The sequence below is a fragment of the Tachyglossus aculeatus genome, chromosome 18, assembly GCF_015852505.1.
Source record: "Tachyglossus aculeatus isolate mTacAcu1 chromosome 18, mTacAcu1.pri, whole genome shotgun sequence".
NCBI classification, from domain to species: domain Eukaryota; kingdom Metazoa; phylum Chordata; class Mammalia; order Monotremata; family Tachyglossidae; genus Tachyglossus; species Tachyglossus aculeatus.
The window spans coordinates 1,996,624-2,019,193 of NC_052083.1; the positions used below are offsets into that span (position 1 = coordinate 1,996,624).

The 22,570-nt window shown below is 50.9% G+C and overlaps 1 protein-coding gene across 12 annotated transcripts in view; it reads right to left on the reverse strand.

Moving 5' to 3' along the window:
* Positions 1-22,570, reverse strand: part of ADGRB1 (adhesion G protein-coupled receptor B1) — a 132,522-nt gene that overhangs the window by 54,653 nt on the left and 55,299 nt on the right. For all 12 annotated transcript variants that reach the window (XM_038759999.1, XM_038759998.1, XM_038760003.1 and 9 more), the window contains exons 12-17: positions 22,455-22,523; positions 21,334-21,442; positions 20,917-21,060; positions 20,146-20,221; positions 19,060-19,162; positions 16,904-16,947 (exon numbers count right to left, since the gene is read on the reverse strand). In XM_038759999.1, the coding sequence (XP_038615927.1) occupies positions 16,904-16,947; positions 19,060-19,162; positions 20,146-20,221; positions 20,917-21,060; positions 21,334-21,442; positions 22,455-22,523 (545 nt within the window). The remainder of the gene's footprint in view (positions 1-16,903; positions 16,948-19,059; positions 19,163-20,145; positions 20,222-20,916; positions 21,061-21,333; positions 21,443-22,454; positions 22,524-22,570) is intronic.

Here is a 22,570-nt window from a genome sequence, read left to right on the forward strand (position 1 = left end):
CCCTGGACCCAACTTTAGTCATTTATCTTCAAAAACTGGATGGGGTGAAGCTGGAGAAGGTCAGGAGGAGATCCACAGTAATGATTAAAAGGGTGCAAAATCTGTCACAGTAAGACAGGTGGAAGGAGTCTGTGAGCTGTTTAATAATGTTGGTATTTGTTAAGCACTTACTATGTGCCAAGCACTGTTCTAAGCACTGGGATAGGTACAAGGTTATCATCATCATCATCAATCGTATTTATTGAGCGCTTACTATGTGCAGAGCACTGTACTCTGTAAGGTTATTAGGTTGTCCCACTTGGGGCTGACAGTCTTGATCCCCATTTTACAGATGAGGTAACTAAGGCACAGAGAAGTTAAGTGACTTGTCCAAGTCACACAGCTGACAAGTGACAGAGCCGGGATTAGAACCCACGTCCTCTGATTACCAAGACCGTGCTCTTTCCACTAAGCCATGCTGCTTCTCACCATCGGAGAAGGGAAAGCACAGGGGACCCTGAATCATCTTCTTCAGGTCTCTGGAGGTTTTGAAGGCAGAGGTCCTGATCAGTGTTCTTCCTGGCTACCAATGAGTTGCAGAAGTAATGGTATTTATTAAATGTTCACTTGGTGCCACACATGGTACTAAGTACTTGAGAAAGTCCACAGAACCACAAGACTCATTCCCTGCCCACAGGAAGCTGCCACTCTAATGGGGGGTTAGCAAAGAACCAACAAACAACCTTCATTAAAGCAAGAGAGATTTCAGTTGGACTTAAAGAAGAACTTCCTGCCCATCAGGTTGATAAAACACCTGAAAAGCTATTGAGGGAGGTTGGGGAAATCTCTGATCGTAGAAACCCCGGTCATCCACCTTTCCCAGGCCATTTAATTATGCACCAACCTGAAGGCAGGGGGAGGGACCAGATAACCTCCTGCAGTTGCTTCCAGCATTCTGATTCCATGATTTGATGGGTTTAAGATTGTACAGGCATGCATTTGGACACACCACCATCCCCAACACATAGAAATTCCACCCAAGAATCCCGGAGTCCTTGGCTTGGAAGGACTCCAGAGGTCATCTTGAGCAGTCCCCTGCCCCCACGCCAACCATATGGCAGTTGAGATACTAGCTGAGTTGGAAATCCTCAGGAAGTCTGATGTTAAGCCCCACCTGTCGAGGCCTTCCCCAACCAGGACTGTAGTCCTCTGGGGCAAAAGTCTGGGAGCCATCTGCCCCAACTCCATGAAGTTTTTCAGAGCCCAGGGTCCAGGATCGCCTCCCCTTGCTGACACCAGATTCTTTGGCCCTTGGGGAGAATAAGGTTCTGACCTGGGCCCTGTTCTGGGGGTGTGTGTGGGCGGGGGAGAGGGTGGTCAATGATGTCCTCAGTCTCGGCAACGGCCAGGAGGCCAACACTTCAGCTGAGAAGTCCCTGTCAGCCTGGGGCTATGTGACTCCCTTAGAGATTCTGCCCATCCGAGGTCCCTCGGTCTGCTCCAAGGCAGAGGGATGGATTGGAAGACCTCTGGAGAGGATGGGGGGATGGGAGTGGCAGAGCAGAGGAGGAATGCAGAGGGCAGAAGGAATGCAGAGGGCAGGAGGAATGGTGGGGAGGAGTGGCAGGGAGGAGGTTGGCTCATCTCAGGGATCCCGGCTCCCCCCCGGGGCCACCTCCCTGCAGCACTCCCCCCTTGCTCTCTCCGCTCTGCTCCGGGCTGGAATCCCTAGCGAGCAACAACTCCCGGAGCTGGGGCTGCGGCACTGGCAAGCTGGCTCTCGCCCAGCAATCTGGCAATCCTCCTCGGGGCTGTTCTCCAGTTGGGAGGCCTGGGAAAAGACTGGCTTGGGCAGAGGGCTAGGATAGGCAGAGGGCTGGGGGCGGGGGGAGCAGAAGACCGGGGGGCAGAGGGCTGAGCTCCCTCAGACACCCATTCCAAGGCCCACTTCAGAGCCAGGATCTCTTTCCTGTTCCTCCTCCTGCAGCTAAAGCTTGTTCCTCTCCTCCTGCCCTCGCTGAAGGATGGGAACAGCTGTTTCCCCACCTCTTCCACACCCAGAGTCCCCCCAAAGCTTGGGAACTCGGTATCCCGCTGGGAAGTCACGTTCTGATGAAGTATTGTTCTCTCCACGGAGACCCGCAATTAAGTGTCATTTTTTAAAAGGGGAAACAAATCTCACTTCCTAATCTTGGTGAATGTGTTGATTTCTCTCCCTGCTTTCTCCACTTCCAGAGCCTCCAACCTCCCCTCCCATAAAACACAAACTCCTGACCATTGGCCACTAGGCTATCCAGCCACTGGCGCTTTGCCCTTCCCGCTCTGTTCCCTGCCGACGGCTCTCTTCCCCCCAGTGCAGACAGGTGTCTGCTCCTTGCCCTTCCCAAGCCAACCTCCATCAGAATTCTCTTTCTCTGACTCTCTGCTCTCACTCAGCCCCCACACCTGGGACCCCCTCTGGGACCCCCTCAGCAAGCCCTGTCAAACCACGGCCCTCCCCCTCCTCCAAAGCCCTCCTAAAAACCACCTCCTCTGGGAAGTCTTCTCTGATTAGTCCCACCATCTTTCTGGACATTCTGTCACCTCAGAACCCAAGGTCTTCACCTGCCATTTATTTATTTCCTTTAATCTGCTATTCATATCTATTTTCTTACTCTTACCTAGGGTATAACGGCTTATTTATGTCTACTGACTCTCCCATTCGTTATGGTATGTATCAAGGGTTTTAGTCCATCAGTCAGTCAATCATAGTTATTGAGCGCTTACTAGGTGCAGAGCACTATACTAAGTGCTTGGGAGAGTACAATAATAAACAGACACAACTCCTGCCCACAACAAGTTTATGGTAGATACAAGATAATCAGATCAGCCCTGATCTTTGTCTCACTTGGGGCTCACAGTCTAAGAGGGAGGGAGAGCAGCTATCATAGGCCAGTTTTGCAGATGAGAAAACTGAGGCACAGCATGGTCAAGTGACTTGGCCAAGGTCCCACAGCAGGCCAGTGGCAGAGCTGAATATGAGCCGGGTCTAGTGACGCCTAGCCCGTACCCTTCCCATTGGGCCCCATTATCTCCCAAGGGGCTACTGTACACAGCCCTACACTCCGCCGTTCTCCTTATCTGTCATCTACTTTAAGCTCTGTCTTTTCCTGTAATCTCCTTGTGGGCAGGGATCATGCCTATTAACTCTGTTGAACAATACTCTCCCACGAGCTTACTCCAGTGCTCTGCACCCAGTAAGCTGTCAATAAATACTCCTCTCCCCTTAAGCTATCCGCTGCTCCATTCCCCTCACCCCACTGCTGGATCACCTGCCTGCAAAACATTCACTGAAATGGCCACTCAGTCATCCACTACACTATTAGCCAGATCTGCCCAGGAGGGTGACATTGTTAGGCATGGGAGAGTATCTGCTCCAGTCAGGAGTGAAGTGATGGGTGGGGATGAGCAGAGGGCCTGCCCCATACCAGCCAGAAGGAAGGTGAGGAAACAACAGCAAAAGCCAGTAGTTCTCTGGCCCCTGCTGACAAAGAGCTCTAAGTCATTTCCCACTCACCATCCCTGAGGATCATACAGTCCAAGGATAGAAACAAATGCACACAGAAGCACCCATCCAAAACCACATACTTGCAACTAGAACTCTTCCAGCCACACAAGCCCCCAGTCACACACATACAAACCTCAATACACCTGCATCAACCTACCCAGACTCTCCCCACTCAGCACCAATCCAGACAAAGCAGTAAAGTGGCCTGCAGTCGGTGTAAGTTTTCAGCTGAAGAGTTCCCAGCTGTGAGAGACAAGTCTCGAAGACTTTGGCTCCTTTAAAAATCATCTGACCAAACGTTAACTTCCAAACAGTTCTCGGACCGCGTATTTATAGAGCACATCTCCCTGGAGGAGAGGGCGGTAAACTCTGTACACATACAAATAAAGCCCCTCTCATTCCAACTCCATCCTAGGGAAAGAGAGAAGCGGGGAGAAAGAGGAGAGGAAAGGAAGGAAGGAAAGAAGGAGGGGCTGGCGATTCACACCTTCAGTTTCAGAGGAGCAATCAAGACATAGAGCGGGGAAATGATTTCTCAGAATCCACAGGGAACAGGGAAGTTTGACAGTTCATTGCATCCAACCTCTTGCCTCTAAGGAGATCCAATGAGGGGGCTCTCCAAAGGAAACACATTCCCCCAACCACTAACATGCCTCCAGACCTGGTATTTGATCCGGATTCTCTCCCTGGTAACAGTGGATTGGGACCACTCCCTTTCTCCCTGGCTCTGCTGTATACCCAGACAGGTACAAGGGGAAACGTTTGAAGTACAGGAACAGTACTTGAAATGGGGTACCTGAGGAGCCCTGACTGGAGAGAGAGCCATTTGAAAGGCTGCAAAGGATAATAATGATGATAATAATAGCAATAATAATAATCAAATCATTATCCCCAGGGCATTTATTAAAGACTTACTATGTGCTAAGTGCTGGAGTAGGAACAAGGCTAGGGGATGGGACACAGTCTTGTCCCACACTGGATTCACAATCTAATCTCCATTTTACAGATGAGGAGACTGAGGCCCAGAAAGTTATAATAATAAGAAGAATAACAATAGTGGCATCAGTTACCACTTACTATGTGCCAAGCACTGTACTAAGCCCTGAAAGTAATCAGGTCAGACTTAGTGCCTTTTGGCCACTTGGTATTCATACTACCCTCAGCCCCACAACACTTATGTACACATCTGTAATTTATTTATTGATATTTATGTCTCCCTCTCTAGACTGTGAACTTGTTGTGGGCAGGAAATATATCTGCCAATGGCTCCTACTCTATCCTAATCCTCCTCGACCTCTCAGCTGCCTTTGACACTGTGGATCACCCCTTTCTCCTCAACATGCTATCCAACCTTGGCTTCACAGACTCCATCCTCTCCTGGTTCTCCTCATCTCTCCAGCCATTCATTCTCAGTCCCCTTTGCGAGCTCCTCCTCCCCCTCCCATCCCCTTACTGTAGGGGTTCCTCAAGGATCAGTTCTTGGTCCCTTTCTGTTCTCTATCTACACTCACTCCCTTGGTGAACTCATTCACTCCCACGGCTTCAACTATCATCTCTACGCTGATGACACCCAAATCTACACCTCTGCCCCTGCTCTCTCTCCCTCCCTCCAGGCTCGTATCTCCTCCTGCCTTCAAGACATCTCCAAGTGAATGTCTGCCCACCATCTAAAACTCAATATTTCCAAGACTGAACTCCTTATCTTCCCTCCCAAACCCTGTCCTCTCCCTGCCTTTCCCATCACTATAGACAGCACTACCATCCTTCCCATCTCACAAGTCCGCAACCTTGGTGTCATCCTTGACTCTGCTCTCTCGTTCACCCACACATCCAATCCATCACCAAAACCTGCCGGTCTCACCTCCGCAACATCACCTAGATCCTCCCTTTCCTCTCCATCCAAACTGCTACCTTGCTGGTTCAATCTCTCATCCTATCCCGACTGGATTACTGCATCAGCCTCCTCTCTGATCTCCCATCCTCCTGTCTCTCCCCGCTTCAGTCTATACTTCACTCTGTGCATTATCTTTGTATAGAAACGCTCTGGGCATGTCACTCCCTTCCTCAAAAATCTCCAGTGGTTGCCTGTCAACCCATGTGTCAAGCAAAAACTCCTCACTCTCGGCTTCAAGGCTCTCCGTCACCTCGCCCCCTCCTACCTCACCTCCCTTCTCTCCTTCTACGGCCCAACCCACACCCTCCGCTCCTCTGCCGCTAACCTCCTCACTGTGCCTCATTCTCGCCTGTCCCGTCATCGATCCCCGGCCCACATCCTTCCCCTGGCCTGGAATGCCCTCTCTCCACATATCCACCAAGCTAGCTCTCTTCCTCCCTTCAAAGCCCTACCGAGGGCTTACCTCCTCCAAGAGGCCTTCCCTGACTGATCCCCCTTTTTCCTCTCCTCCTCCCCATCCCCCCACGCCCTACCCCCTTCCCCTCCCCACAGCACTCGCATATATTTGTACAGATTTATTACTCTATTTTACTTGCACATATTTACTATTCTATTTATTTTGTTAATGATGTGCACATAGCTAAAATTCTATTTTTTTCTGACGATTTTGACACCTGTCTACATGTTTTGTTTTGTTGTCTGTCTCCCCCTTCTAGACCGTGAGCCCACTGTTGGGTAGTGACCATCTCTATATGCTGCTGACTTGTACTTCCCAAGTGCTTAGTACAGTGCTCTGCACACAGTAAGTGCTCAATAAATATCATCATCATCAAGCATATTTATTGAGCACTTACTGTGTGCAGAGCACTGTACTAAGCGCTTGGGAAGTACAATTGGCAACATATGATTGAATGAATGAATATCTTCCAACTCTGTTGTTTTGTGCTCTTCCAAGCACTTAGTACAGTGCTCTGCCCAGTATAAGTGTTCAATAAATACTGCTGAATGACTGACAGAACTGATGACTCTTGGTCCTGGGGCAGCTAGCTGGATGATATTTAATCCATCACAATTCTTTTTCATGATATTTGTTAAGTGGTTACTATGTGCCAGGCGCTGTTCTAAGGGTTGGGCAGTGTTCTGAGCACTGAGCCCCTATGAGTTGTGCTTCACTCTGAGAGAAGGTGCCTTTCCTCTCCCATGCCTCCCAGAGAGCAGAAAAGACCTGTGGCTCCATGCACTAGAATTTTGCTGTTTACCCAACCTACTCTTTATCCACGCTTGGCTCACCCTTGTTAGGGTGGTGGGGGCCTGATCCCGGGCTAGGGGTGGGAAAACTGGGTCTCAGCTGAGAGCTGGTGGCTGCTACCATTGGCCAGGGCCCTTCACACTCTCTGCCAGTTCTTGTTTCCGTTCCCCCCTTCCATGGGAAGAGGCGGGGGGCAGGGCGGGAGAGGGCCGACTCTCCCACGGCCCCCCCACCAGCCAGATTTTTTCTCAGCAGGCGTGACCCGCGACTCCAATTGGCCAGCACTCTCTTCCACTTTTCTGTGGGGCATTGTGTCTCTGGCACGGAAAGCAGCAGGGTGAGAGCCCTTCTGCACTGCCCCGGGGCCCCCATCTCCAGATTCGCCTTTCCCATGTAACCGTGGCAATGCAACTTTTCCTGCCTTTTGTGGGGCTGGTTTCTATGGCAGCCTGCATTCCTGGAAACATTAGCCACCACCATTGGCTGGGCACGGTGAGAGGAAGAGCTGGCAAGCCAGGAGTCTTTGGGGCCAGGATGAGTGGGAATGGATGACAGGAAAATGAGAAGGAAAAGCTGCCTCTCCCAGGAAGCCTTTCCAGATTAAGCCCCACCTAGCTCCAGGCGTTCTGACTGCTCCGAGACCCTCTCAGTGCTCTGGAAGATCTGGCATGTTAACTGTGGAAATGTTTGCGATGTCCATGGCCATGCATCTCTGGGGTTTGATTTCCACCTAAACCCACTTCTCCCTCGACTTTCCCCACCTCCGACACTGACACCACCACCCTCCCGGACTCAGAAGTCCACAAACTTGGTGCCATCTTTAATGGCTCCCTGACTTCAGTGAAAGCAAATGGTGCCAAGTTTAATGGCTCGCTGTCTTTCTTGCTCTCCCCATCAGTCTATCACTACATCCTGCTGGCTTTCCCTCCACAACATTTCCCAGATCGGCTCCCACCCTCCAACCAAACCCCTGACCCAGGTTCTCATCATCTCATAATCAGACAAAGAGACAAGCCTCTCACTGGTCTCCCAAGCAGCGTGGCTCAGTGGGAAAGAGCACGGGCTTTGGAGTCAGAGGTCATGGGTTCAAATGCCGGTTCTGCCAATTAGCTGTGTGACTTTGGGCAAGTCACTTAACTTCTCTGGGCCTCAGTTACCTCATCTGTAAAATGGGGATGAAGACTGTGAGCCCCCGTGTGGGACAACCTGATCATCTTGTAACCTCTCCAGCGCTTAGAACAGTGCTTTGCACACAGTAAGCACTTAATAAATGCCATTATCCTTCCCCGGCAGACCACGCTCCACACCGCTGCCCAGAAAGTTAACTCTCCACTCCTTCACAACCTCCAATGGCCATCCATTTCACTCCTCTTCAAGAAGAAGCTTCTTTCCTTTTGCCTTCTGCCCTCTTCCTCCCTCTCTTCACCCAATACTCCCTAACTAGACCCTTTTGGTCCTCCCTGACACAGCATACGAGTCTGTCTGTCTGCCTGTCTCCCCTCGCCTTAGATCACTGGCTCATGGCAAACCCCTGGCTGGGCCTCCCTTGCCCTTCAAATCCATGAGGCTGCAAGCCCTACTGAAATCTCGATTCCTCCAGAAAACCTCCCCCGCTGCGTTCGCACCACCCGGAGTCCTCGAGCCACTGATGGCCTTTATCCATTCATTCATTCAGTCGTATTTATTGAGCGCTTACTGTGTGCAGAACACTGAACTAAGCGCTTGGGAAGTACAAGTCGGCAACATATAGAGACGGTCCCTACCCAACAACGGGCTCAAGTCCTCTAGACTGTGAGCTTGTGGTGGACAGGGATTGTCACTCTTTATTGTTGTTCTGTACTTTCCCAAGCGCTTAATACAGTGCTTTGCACATAGTAAGCGCCTAATAAATAGGATTGAATGGATGATTATTGTTGTCCTGGGGGTGGCTGGGTGGCAGGGAGCTGTCCCTTCAGGACTAACCCCTCAACCTCCTTGACTGACCTACGCCCTGGTCATTACTTTTCAGCCTCAGAGCCCGCTCACCAGGTGCCTGTCTTCTTGTCCTGAACCCTGGCTGAGGGGGGCTACGTGGGGCAGGGTCCCCTCTGTGAGAAGGTTCGGGGGCTCACCATCCCGCCTTGCACAGGTGTCCTTTTGGATACTCCTTGCGACCCAACACCCCTTCACTTAGTAGTTGCAGCAATAGCACTGATTACACCTCTGGACTTTGAACTCGTCGTAGACAGAGAACGTGACTACCAACTCTGTTATACTCCCAAGCGCTTAGTACAGTACTCTGCACACAGTATGTGCTCAATAAATATAAATGATTGATTGAGCAGAGCATTGGACCAAACCCGGGAACAATGCCTGACTGAGAATCGTTTGTGGTGCCTGAACCCAAGGAGGTCACAATCTGAGAAGTGCAGTAGATCCACAAGGAACCTACGATTCCGGGACCAATCCCTGATCTCGAGAAGGCAGAGACTCTGCCGCCGCCTCAGTTTCCCTGGGGATGCCCCTGCCTGAGTCTGGGTCTGTGTTCTAGGTCCTTCATGTCCCCGGAGACCTCCACGTGACAAAAATGAGCTGAGTCCCACCAGCCAGTGCTTCAGGCTGTCTTTCTGGCCCAGGTCTATGTCGCTCTGCTCTCCACATCTTTGGCAGGGCAGGATAGAACTGGCTCAGGAACAGGCACATAAACCAGGATGACCAGGGGGTTGGAGAAGCTTCCAGACAGAGGCCGAGGAAGGGACAGGGCTGCAGGACACCGGCATAGTGCAACTCCACTGGAATTGCCTCCCCGCATAGAGCGGCACACAGCACTCACCCCCAACTCCCCCAATCGATTAATCGATGTTATTTATTGAGTGCTTGTTGTGTGTAGAGCACTGAACTAAGCATGTGGGAGACTACAATGCAACAGAGTTGGTAGACTCATTCTCTGCCCACAGGGAGCTTACAGTCTAGAGGAGGAAACAAACCTGAAAATAAATTACAGACAGGAACATAAGCCCCGTGGGGCTGAATATTAAGTGCTTAGAGGGCATATGTCCAAGTGTGTTGGCGATGCAGGAAGGAGAAAGGAGAGAAATGGAGTTAAAGGATCCAGACTTCAGGGAGCAGGAGGATTCGAACCCATGGCCATGGGTTCAAATCCTGGCTCCATCACTTGTCAGCTGTGTGACTTTGTGCAAGTCACTTAACTTCTCTGTGCCTCAGTTACCTCATCTGTAGAATGGGGATTAAGACTGTGAGCCCCGTGTGGGCCAACCTGATTACCTTGTATCCTCCCCAGAGCTTAGAACAGTGCTTGGCACATAGTAAGAGCTTAACAAATGCCATTATTATTATTATTATGAGGAAGAGTTGACTTGTCCCCCTGACTGTCCTTCCCTGCTCCCCCAGTGACCCCCAACAGACACACCCAGATCTGTGCCACTCAGGAGACACACAACACTCCTCTACTAGCTCCATTTGGCTGGTCTGGAGAGAGAGGAGTGCCGGATTCTGGCTGATGGTCAAGAACTGTGTAAAAATAGCCATTTCCACCCGAGGATGGGTGGGGGCTGAAGAAGAGGGGGCAAGAGATGAGAAAGACAGAGACAGAGAGATGCATGGAGGGGGATGGGAGGGAGAAGGAAGGAGGGGGGTGAGGAGGAGGGGTGGGGGAAGAGAGAGTGCTCAGTGGAGACAGTAGATTTCTTTGTGGTGGGAAAAGAAACCTAGACAGTCTGCCCCACTCTGGCCCCCTCCCTTGCCCCTGCCGGCCCACCCCATAATCCTCAGAGCCCGTGACCACCCCTCCAACTCCAGCATCGGTTGGGGGGGTGGAAAATGCAAGCCCTGAATGGAATTGATTAGTCATCAGGGGTCCTGAGCCTGCACTGGGGGCTCCGAGCCTCTGCTGAGGGGTCTCAGCCTCCCCCGAGACCCACCACCTGGGTCACACTGCAGGCATGGTGAGTTTTCCCTGCCCCTGACCCACCCCTCTCTCAACTGCTACTGGAAATGTTCCTTTTTATTTTGTCCTCAGGAGAGATGGCTTTCGGTTCCCTGGGCCCACAGCCATCATTATTAGTCGTATTTGTTAAGCACTTATTATGCACCAAGCACTGTGGTCAGCACAGGGGTAATAATAATTCTGGTATTTGTTAAGCACTTTCTATGTATGAGGCACTGTTCTAAGTGCTAGGATGGATACAAGAAATTGGGTTGGACATAGTCCCTGTCCCACACTGGGCTCACAGTCTCAATCCCCATTTTACAGATGAGGTACCTGAGGCAGAGAGAAGTGAAGTGCCCTAGGCCACTCAGCAGACAAGTGGCAGAACTGGGATTAGAACTCATGACCTTCGGACTCTAAGGCCCTTGCTCTATCCACTATGCTGTAGATAGAGCAGTGTGGCTCAGTGGAAAGAGCCCGGGCTTTGGAGTCAGAGGTGATGGGCTCAGATCCGAGCTCCCCACTTTTCGTTTTCAATCGTATTTATTGAGCACTTACTGTGTGCAGAGCACTGTACTAAGCGCTTGGGAAGTACAAGTTGGCAACATATAGAGATGGTCCCTACCCAACAGTGGGTTCACAGTCTAGAAGGGGGAGACAGAGCACAAAACCAAACGTATTAACAAAATAAAATAAGTAGAATAAATATGTACAAGCAAAATAAATAAATAAATAGAGTAATAAATAAGTACAAACATATATACATATGTACAGGTGCTGTGGGGAGGGGAAGGAGGTAAGTCACACATTTGTCAGCTGTGTGACTTTGGGCAAGTCACTTAACTTCTCTGGGCGTCAGTGACCTCATCTGTAAAAATGGGGATGAAGACTGTGAGCCCCCCGTGGGACAACCTGATCACTTTGTAACCTCCCCAGCGCTTAGCATAGTGCTTTGCACATAGTAAGCGCTCAATAAATGCCATTATTATTATTATTATTGTACAGTCGGATCCAGCATAATCCCCACTGTCGGGCTAACAGTCTAAGGCAGAGGGAGGGCAGATATTATGAGGAACCTGAGGCCCAGAGAGGGTAAGAGACTTCCCCATGTCACACAAGAGAGACGAGGCAAAGATGAGATTAGAACCCAGGTTTCCTTACTCCTGGACCCCAGCCCTTTCCACTAGGCCACACAGTCTCCCTTTCTTTACTTCAAGACTGCAATCACATCTTCCATCTGTCTCCTCCTAAACCTAGGGTCCCCACACTCAAATTCAAGATTCGTTCACAGTGAAGGGTTTTGGGCAGGAAGGGGAGGGAAAGAGGAGGAGGAGGAGGAGGGATAATAATAATAACAATAATGATGATGGTATTTATTAAGTGCTTACTATGTGCCAAGCGTGTTCTAATCGCTGAGGTAGATACAAGGTAATCAGGTTGAACCACATGGGGCTCACAGTCTTAATCCACATTTTACAACTGAGGCACAGAGAAGAGAATTGGCTTGCCCAAGGTCACATAGCTCTCCCCCTCTTCCTCCTCCCCATCTCCCCCGCCTTACCTCCTTCCCCTCCCCACAGCACCTGTATATATGTTTGTACAGATTTATTACTCTATTTTACTCGTGCATATTTACTATTGTATTTATTTTATTTCGTTCATATGTTTTGTTTTGTTGTCTGTCTCCCCCTTCTAGACTGTGAGTCTGCTGTTGGTTAGGGACCATCTCTATATGTTGCCAACTTGTACTTCCCAAGCGCTTAGTACAGTGCTCTGCACACAGTAAGCGCTCAATAAATACGATTGAATGAATGAATGAATAGCAGACAAATGGTGGAGCTGGAATTAGAACCCACGTCCTCTGACTCCCAAGCCCATGCTCTTTCTATTAAGTCATGAGGCTTCTCTATAATTATGGTATCTGTTAAGCGCTTACTATGTGCCAGGCACTGTATTGAGCACTGCGGTGGATACAAGCAAGTTGGTTCCGTCCCACAAAGGGCTCCCAGTTTTATTCCCCATTTTACAGATGAAGGAACTGAGGCACAGAGAAGTTAAATGACTTGCTCAAGGCCACACAGCAGACAAGGGGTAGAGCCGGGATTAGAACCCATGACCTTCTGACTTTCAGGCCAGTGCTCTAGACACTACGCCAGGCTGCTTCCCTCTAGGGAAAGAAGAGAGAAAGCCCTTCAAAGCCCTACGGAGAGCTCACCTCCTCTAGGAGGCCTTCCCAGACTGAGCTCCCTCCTTCCTCTCCCCCTCCTCCCCCTCCCCGTTCCCCCTGCCTTACCTCCTTCCCCTCCCCACAGCACCTATATATATGTATATATGTTTGTATGTATTTATTACTCTATTTATTTTATTTGTACATATTTATTCTATTTATTTTATCTTGTTAATATGTTTTGTTTTGTTCTCTGTCTCCCCCTTCTAGGCTGGGAGCCCACTGTTGGGTAGGGTGTTGCCAACCTGGACTTCCCAAGCGCTTGGTACAGTGCTCTGCCCACAGTAAGCACTCAATAAATACGATTGAATGAATGAATGCACGAATGAGAGAAGCAGAGATGTTCAAGAGGCAGGGTGGCTGCCCTGGGCCTCAGAAGTCAATCAATCAATCAATCAATAGTATTTATTGAGCGCTTACTGTGTGCAGGGCACTGTACTAAGCGCTTGGGAAGTACAAGTTGGCAACATATAGAGACGGTGCCAACCCAACAGTGGGCTCACAGTCAGTTCCGGGGCTACCGTAGTGTCCCCAGCCCTCATTGTGACTTTGGGCATGTCACTTAACTTCTCTGGGCCTCAGTTATCTCATCTGTAAAATGGGGATTAAGACTGTGAGCCCCTTGGGACAACCTTATCACTTTGTAACCTCCCCAGAGCTTGGAACAGTGCTTTGCACATAGTAAGCGCTTAATAAATGCTATTATTATTATTATTGTTGTTGTTATTATTATTATTATTATTATTATTATTATTATTATTAATTATTCACCCTGGGTCCACTGGGCACCCCGAGCCGTGGCTCCCACCTCTCCAAACCCTTCAGGGCTCCAGCAATGCTGGGTTTCCTCAGCAGGTGTCACTGTGCCCCTTAGGCTGGGAAGAAAGTGAGCATCAAGGGGGAGGGCAGGGAAGAGAGGGAGGGCTACAAGGAGAAATGAGAGGGGAGGAAGGATGAGGAGAATGACAAAAAGGAGGAAGGAGAAAGGCAAGAGGGGGAGGATGACGACGAAGAGAAGGAAGGGGGGGCGGGGAGGGAAGAGAAAAAAAAAAGTGAATCCCCTTCAGACCCAGAGCTGTTGAGTGGAAGCCAAGATAACCCCATTCAAGCCGCTGAGACTGTCACAAAGCAGAGGGAGGGGGAGAGAAGGATGAGGAGAGAGCGTTAGAAGGAGGGAGGGGGGGAGGGGGAGAGAGAGGAGGAGAATGCTCTTCAGTCTAACCAGGGCAGGGGCTGCTGGACTGCTCAGGATTCCTCCGGCAAACACGCTGTTCAGGCGTCCATTCTTGTCCACACCTCATCCCAGCCCTAGCAGGCCCCTCCTGGGCCAAGCCACGCCTTACCCTCCCTCCTCCGTGCTCAGATCTCCATTTGCCCTCCTCTCAAGTACTTCTCCCTTCTGTTCTCCTGCCCCTGTTCTCCACCTCTTTCCCTGTCCTTAGTTTCCTCACCCTTTGCTTCCTGTCTCCTTCCTTCACCTCTCAATGCCTCCACTGTCCCCTTTCCCGTCTTGGCCCTCTTCCCTTTTCTTCTGCAATCTTCTTTCTTTCTCTCTCCTTCCCCTCCCTCCTTTTCCCTCTCTTCTGTCCACATTTACCCCTCCACCTCCTTTACTCCCTTCCCCATCACATCCTCGCACCTCTCAACCCCACTCCACCAGGGGCCCTCTCTTCTTCCTCCACATTTTCCTTGTGTCTCAATGTATCTGCCTGTTTTTGACTTTTTCTCTGTGTCTGTCTCTCCCTGCTTCTGGTGTACAGCCACTGTCTCTTTCTCTGGGGGCCTCTCCAGAGTTAGGTTAGTTCTGCCTCTCTCAGGTAATGATATTTCCTGAGCACCTCCTGAGTGCTGTGCACTGTATGGAGTGCCCAGGAGGCACACCTGTTTGCCACCCATAGGGAGCTTCAGAGCAAAAGGGAAGGAGTGGGCATGGAGCTGCAGAAACTCCATCTCCAGGTACCTTGTCAGGTAGCTGATGGACATGGTGACAATACCCCCAGACTTAAAGGTTTATGGAACAGTGGTACGTCAAATCCTCCTCCACTCTGGGTACACTGAAGCCATCTTGCTTGCTTCAATGAGATGGGGTAAGGGGTCAGAGGGGTAGGGCAGAGGCTGAGACAGACAGAAACAGGAGGGTCCCCACCAGAGCTCAAAGCCCAGCTCAAAGCTCAGGACCTTGCCATCTTCCTCAGCACCCCTCCCCTGGGACCCCAACTCTCAGCAGGGGGTCAAAGGATGCCTGAAATTTGGGATGAAGCACAGTGAGAAGCAGTGTGGCCCAGGGGAAAGAACATGGGCTGGGAGTCAGGGGACCTGGGTTCTAATTCTCATTTCTCTCCTGTGTGACCTTGGGCAAATGACTTCACTTCTCTGAGCCTCAGTTGCATCATCTGTAAGACAATCCCTCCCCATTAGATTGTGAGCCCCATGTGGAACAGGGATTATGTCTCCCCCCCTAGACTACAAGTACATTGTGCACAGGGAATGTGTCTGGTTATTGTTATACTATGCTCTCCCACATGCTTAGTACAGTGCTTTGCGCACAGTAAGTGCTCAATAACTATAATTGAATGAATGAATGATTATCTTGAATAATAATAATAATGGTATTTGTTAAGCACTTACTATGTGTCAAGCACTGATCTAAGCGCTGGGGTAGATACAAGTTGGTCGCTTTCGACAGAGCCCCTGTGCCACATGTGGTTCACAGTGTAAATAGGATGGAAGGCAGGTATTGAATCCCCATTTTTACAGATGAGGAAATCTCTTCCAGTGCTTAGGACAGTGCTCAGCACATACCCAGCACTTAACAAACCTCACTATTTATTATTGTTATTATTTATTCTCCCCCTTCTAGACTGTAAGCCCTGTGTGGGCAGGGATTGTCTCTGTTGCTGAATAGTACTTTTCAAGTGCTTAGTACAGTGCTCTACACCCAGTAAGAGTTTAATAAATACGACAGAATGAGTGAATTATTATTACTGTTGTTATTATTATTATTATTACCACCTTAGCCCAACCCCAGTCCATCCTGGCCCTGGCTGTTTTCTGGTAAATTAAAACCCCCACATCATAATGGGTCAGACCATGTTCCCCTTCTCCCTCAACTTTCGCCCCCACCCCCTAACATGCTCTCTGGAACCAGCATGGGCCACTGCTCCAGGAATTTCCACACCCGCCCTCCCTCCCTCCCCCATCACCTCCACCACCGCCGCCTCCCTGCCAGATGGGAGGGTATGTTCTGCTGGCACAACTTCCGGTGAGAACCATTTCCACAGGTTGACCCTCCTCCCTGACAAATTTTGCCCACAGCCTGGGCTAGGAGAATTCCCTCTGTTTTGCAATTTTTCCCTAAGTGGGTTAGCGGGAATGCCTCCAAAACTCCTCCTGATCAGACCGCGTTTGTCCAGCCCCTTCATGACTTGGGTCACCTGGATCCCCCCTCAGACCGAAGTTTTCCAGGCTGAAGAGTTCTAGCTTCTTTAGTCTCATCTTAAGAAAGCCCCTCTGACCTCAGGCGCCCTCCCCTCATCTCCTCCACCCCCGGCTGCCCCCCCCATCCTATTTTCCTTGGGGACTAGGCCCAAGGTAGAGAGTCCCCAGCAGCTCAGGAAGCCCGGGTGCTACAAAATAGGCCCAGAGAGCTCAAACGCATGATAGTGGCTGGAGAAAGGCCAAGGCCTGTTGCTCAGGCCCGGGACCTTGCAGACACAACGCCCCAGAAAATGGGCCTGCCACCCAGAGGTACAGGGTCACGGACCTCGAGCCCAGCCGTGGGGAACACAGGGCACCACTCCTTCCCTCTCAGAGCCACAGGTGGGGAAGAGGTGGAAGTCGGATACGCTCCCATTTCTCTCCGCCACCAGCGGCTCGAGGTCAGCATGGCATTCACAGCCAAACCTCAACCCCACTAGCTGAGAACCAGGTTTAACCACTGGCCCCACGAGCCCCCAGGGAGGGGCCCCTTGGCAGCCGGGGCAGGAGCAGCACGAACGGCGGGAAGGCAGAGGGCCAGAGGCAGGGGGTTGATGAGCTGCCGAGAAGGTGAAGACCCCCGACCCCCTGGTTGAACTTACACGTCAGCCTCGTCCCAAAGGATGCAGGTCTGGTTTGTCGTGCCCTGGAAGATGGAGGCAGAAAGGAAGGGGAAATCAGCGACCTTCGTGTGACCTTGGGCAGTCACCTAATTTGGGGGGGGGGGGGCAGTAGGATCCCACACCCAACTGGCCATTCCCTAGGCTTGTGGGAACCCGAGGAGACTGGGGAATTAAAATCTACAGCTAGTCCAAAGCTCAAGGACTTCACTGTCCTCCCCACCCAGCCTCTCATCAGACCACCAGACCAGTAGTGGAACAATTGCCAACCTCCCCCTGCCCTTTCCCAGGGAAGGAGCTCCAGAGGAGAGGAATGGCTATCCGGTGAGACAGGGAGCTGGAGAGAAGGAGAAGAGAAGGGCCTGGGGGCCCGGATAATCCGCAGCCTGGAGGAGCAGCCTCTGGCCATGGACAACAGGCTGGAGTCGACAAGTTGCCACTTCAGGGCCCCGGGTTGCCCCCTAGTGGTTTAAAGGAAGGAATGCCGCTTCCCTAGGGAGCATCTCCGGCCTCCGAAGAACCTGCCTCCTCCCTCCATCCTCAGAAGAGATGGGCAGGAATAATCCATTCCAGCTGGGAAAAGGGAACCCGGAGTGGCCAATCAGCTTTCCCAAAGTCCCCCCAGCATAGCTGATGGATGAGAGGCAGCATGGTCTAGTGGAAAGAGCACAGGCCTGGGTATCCGAGGACCTGGGTTCTAATCCTGGCTCGGCCAATTGCTTGCTGTTAAGCATTTGTTAAGCGCTTGCTATGTGCAAAGCACTGTTCTAAACACTGGGGAGGATACAAGGTGATCAGGTTGTCCCACCTTGGGCAAGTTACTTAAATTCTCTGTGCCTCAGTTTCCTTAACTGTAAAATTAATCAATCAATCAATCATCTTTATTGAGCACTTACTGTGTGCAGAGCACTGTACTAAGCGCTTGGGAAGTACAAGTTGGCAACATATAGAGACAGTCACTACCCAACAGTGGGCTCACAGTCTAAAAGGGACTCACAGTCTAAAAGTCTAAAAAACATATTCTTCCTCCTACCTAGACTGTGAGCCCTGTGCTGGACAGGGATTGTGTCTGACCTAATTAACTTGTACCTACGCTGGTGCTTAGAACACTGTATGACACATAGTGAGGGATTAATAAATACCATAAAAAGTACCACTAGACCACCCTGCCTTTCCTGACTGAGAGAGTGACTTGGCTCAGGAGAAGGGAGGGAAGTTTACAGGCTCCAGGTTGGCCCATTTCTGACTGAAATCCAAAAGATGGCAAGCTCCTTGAGAGCAGAAAGACTTCCACAGCACTCTCTCAAGCTCCCAGAACCCAGGGCTGCCCACATTAGATGTTCAATAAATAATATTCAATTTACCAATCAGCATCTATTGAGCACCTACTGTATGCAAAGAACTGTACTAAAACATTTGGGACTGTAATCGCTAGTCTGTAAGATTATTATGGGTGGGGAACTTGTCCACTAATTCTATTGTATTCTTCCAAGTGCTTAGTACAATGTTTTGCACATAGTAAGCACTCAACAAAAACCGATGATGATGATGGCATTTGTTAAGTGCTTACTATGTGCAAAGCACTGTTCTAAGCACTGGGGAGGATACAAGGTGATCAAGTTGTCCCACGTGGGGCTCACAGTCTTAATCCCCATTTTACAGATGCGGTAACTGAGGCACAGAGAAGTTAAGTGGCTTGCCCAAAGTCACACAGCTGACAATTCACGGAGCCAGGATTTGAACCCATGACCTCTGACTCCCAAGACTGTGCTCTTTCCTCTGAGCCACGCTGATTAATTGGGCGAGTACAGTTAGAGAAAAGGGACCGGTCCTTGAATCCAATACTAATTTCGATTGGCCCTCAAGGGGAAGAGAGTTACATCAACAGGGTCAAAGCTCTTCCCTCCCCAGCCCTGCTCGCCCTAGGTTAGCTGTCCCCAGTCATGGCAGCAGCGGTGCCTGGGACAGACCCAACCTTGTGACCCTGTGGGCAATATCAATGTGGGCTGCCAGGCAGTGATAAGGTTGGGGCAGAAGGGAGTCTTCAGGCCAGTGGTGGGGAGGCTGAGGGCCCAGGGAAGAGGAGGAGCTCTGGGAGGAGGAAGGAGTGATGTGATGGTGTTGGGCAAATGACTCACATTGTACAGGTGGGAAAACTCGATCTCCAGAGGAACAAGGAGTGAGCGAGGGGGAGGCTTCACTATCACCGAGATGACCTTGGAGTTGAGCACGGTGGTGTTCCTGTAAAGAGGACAGTCCATCAATCAGTCCATCAATCATACGACGATAATGAATGAGTGTCTCCTGAATGCTAGGCACTGTATTAAATGTCCAAGACGGTTCAAATGAAGCAAGACTCATGTTCCCCACCTTTTGGGAGCTTGCACTCTCACGGGAAGACAAGAAAAAATTTGATTTATGGCTAATGAGAGCCAGAGGAAAGTATGAGGATAAAACAGGAGGCAGGAGAACCTATCAGTACCAGACAGAGAGCTGGATAAAGCACTGACTGTCCAGACAGATACTGCATAAGTAAATAATAATATACCTGTGTACATGAATGCTAAAGATTGGAATAAACCACCGGGGAAGGATTTCTGGAGGAGGTGGGATTCTAGGGGGGCTCAGAAGATGGAGAGAGCAACTCGGCAGGGACTTCCAAAGTGCCAACTGAAGGCAAGTCATCGTGACGTGCTCTGCAAACCAAGGGCAGTTTGAGAAACCTGAATTTCCACCTCCAGACTGCAGACAGGGGGAATAGGAGCAGGAGCCCTGTCTCCAAGCCGAATCTCAGGATGTTCATTCATTCAATCGTATTTATTGAGCGCTTACTGTGTGCAGCGCACTGTACTAAGAGCTTGGGAAGTACAAGTTGGCAACATATAGATGTGACATGTGGGGAGCGTTGAGAGTCTGTCCTCTTACCTCCAGCAGACTGGGAGCTCTCTGAGGGCAGGGGTGGGTCTATTCTTTTAGAGAGACCCCAGAAGGTCCAGGGCTCTCTGACCTGGGGGCATTCAGGACAGACGTGCAAATGGACAGATGGACAAACCACTTCTAAGGTGATCAGATGGCATCTGAACCAGCCAGTGCCCAGCTGGCCAGAAGCTGGGGGAAGGCTGGGACTGGGGTGACGCTCCCTCTGACCTTCTGGGCCCCACCGGAGGGATGCCGAGTGGCAGGAGGCAGGAGGGGGTGGGTAGGGCGGTGCCAAGAGGTCTCACCTCTGCAGGGCAAGGATGCTGCCCAGATTGCGATACAGCACGGTGCCGATTACAAACACGGACGAGTCGTCAGCCTCTGGAAAACATCAAACCAGAAGACGGGGGCGGTGAGCTGGGAGAGAGCCAACGGGGCATGCCCAATGGCCCAGTGTCAGTCAATCGTATTTATTGAGTGCTTTCAGTGTACAGAGTACTGTACTAAGCACTGGGCAAGTGCAATATAATAATACAACAGAAACATTCACTGCCCACAACTGTAGCTCAGAGCACTGAAGTGACTTTTCCAAAGCCATATAGTAGTGGCAGCAGCATGAGAAGCAGCGTGGCTTAACGGAAAGAGTGGGGCTTGGGAGTCAGAGGTCGTGGGTTCTAATCCCAGCTCTGCCACTAATCGGCCGTGAGACTTTGGGCAAGTCGCTTAACTTCTTTGCCTCAGTTATCTCATCTGTAAAATGGGGCTTAAGAATGTGAGCCCCACGTGGGACAAGCTGATTACCTTATATCTACCCCAGTGCTTAGAACAGTGCTTGGCACATAGTAAGCACTTAAATACCATTATTATTATTATTATTATCTATGTTGGAAAAAACCCCCACCGTCAGTGAAGTTCATCTTTGAGCACGTGTGGCCCAAAAGACCAATGCAGGGCCCCCAGTCCTGGCCACACAGTAGGCACTCCATACTATTATTACTACCACCACTGATTCTGACCCCAGAAGGGTGGCATGTCTGGCTGGCATCCCCAGGTCAGTCCACGGGGGACTCCCTCACCTGCTATGCCGGTGGAGAAGACACTCTTGGAGACCGTGACCTTGTCCTCGGAGACTCTGGCCCAATCTGCTGGCCCCTGCCGCCCCTTCATGGGGAAGCTTATGTCCGGGGCCCCACTGGCTGGCAGCTTGTGGATGCTAAGAACTTGGTGGGGAGAGGAGAGAGAGGCCACGTCTCTCTCAGTCAGGAGAAGAGCCGCTCATATTTCTAAAGCAGATGGCCTTAGGGTGCCCCAAGACCCTTACCCCAAGCCCCACCATGGGAAACAGGACCGTCCGACTCCATCTGACCAAAGCCCGGGTCACACTTCCCCATCTCCCCTTGCCCGGGACAACCCTCCCGATGGGTGCCCAGCTTACCCACCCTTCCCACCCTGCAGCTGGATCAGGGGGCAAACCGATCACTGAGGAGACTCACCCAGATTGTCAGTCACTTGGTAGGCATCCCGGAAACCCTTCATGCGGAAGCCAATGACGTCGACGAAATCCTCCACGAGGCGGAAGAGTTCCTTGGCGTTTGGACCCACCTGTGATAGGCAAGCAGGCTCTCAGGGTCCGAGGGGGTGCCAAGAGAGACCTCGGGGCCCAAGGAGGTGTCAGGTGAGAGAGGGTAGGCTTTCGAAGAGGTGGGGATAGCTCTGGGCTTGGGCAGACGCCTTCCCGATTACCACCATCTTTGGCCATCTCTGACCCTCCTGAAGGAGGAGGTGAAGGAAAGAGAGGAGAAGTAAATTGGGGGCAGGGACTCCTTGTTCAGTTGGTCACTTGCTCGGTGACTCAAGTTTTCAAATGCCAAGCCACGTGGAGGCCCACCAAAGATGGAGACCAACCCTGAAGCCTCCATTCCTGCATCTGCTCCCCGCCCAGAAACTGGACTTGAAATGGGTTTCCAAGGAAGAACTACTTCCATGGAGAAATGGAGCCTTCCGGGAGCAGCTGCAACCACAGGAAGAGCAGTGAGGGACCAAGGTGGACTCCTCCACCCCATCCAGACTGAGCTAAAATAGTTAGGAAGGGGAAAAGGGGAATGAGTTAGGGAGGGGGGTTGAAGATTGAGCTAGGGAAGGGGGGTGGAGAGAAAAGTGTGGCCTAGTAGAAAGAGCACTGGCCTCGGAGTCAGAAGATCTAGGTTCTAATCCTGACTCTGCCAAATGCTCGTTGCGTGATCTTGGGCAAGTAGCTTAATTTCTCTGTGCCTCCATTTCCTCAACTGTATAATGGGAATTAAATTCCTGTCCTCCCTCCTAGACTGTTATCCTCATGCAGGACAGGAACTGTGTCCTACCCAATTAATTTGTATCTACCCAGTGGTTATAGCAGTGTTTGACATAGAGTAAATGCTGAACAAATACCATAAATTTTAAAAAGAGGGTCAGCAGCTCCAACATTGAATCTCCTCAGGACAGCACTTTAGATTTGGACTGTCAGGTGGTGATCTTGAACCTGGGAATATGCCCCCACTCTTCTTCCATCTCCTGTGGAGAGAATTCCCTGACTCCCTCCCCTGGCTCATTGCCAGTCCAACTACCCCTACGGTACCAGCTGAGCCTCCTGCCACTTTTCTCTGCTCTCCTCTGACAGCAGGTTGCTGAGGATCTGGACGAAGTTCTGGAAAGGAGATAGGGAGAGAGTGGTCAGGAGCAGGTGAGGAGATC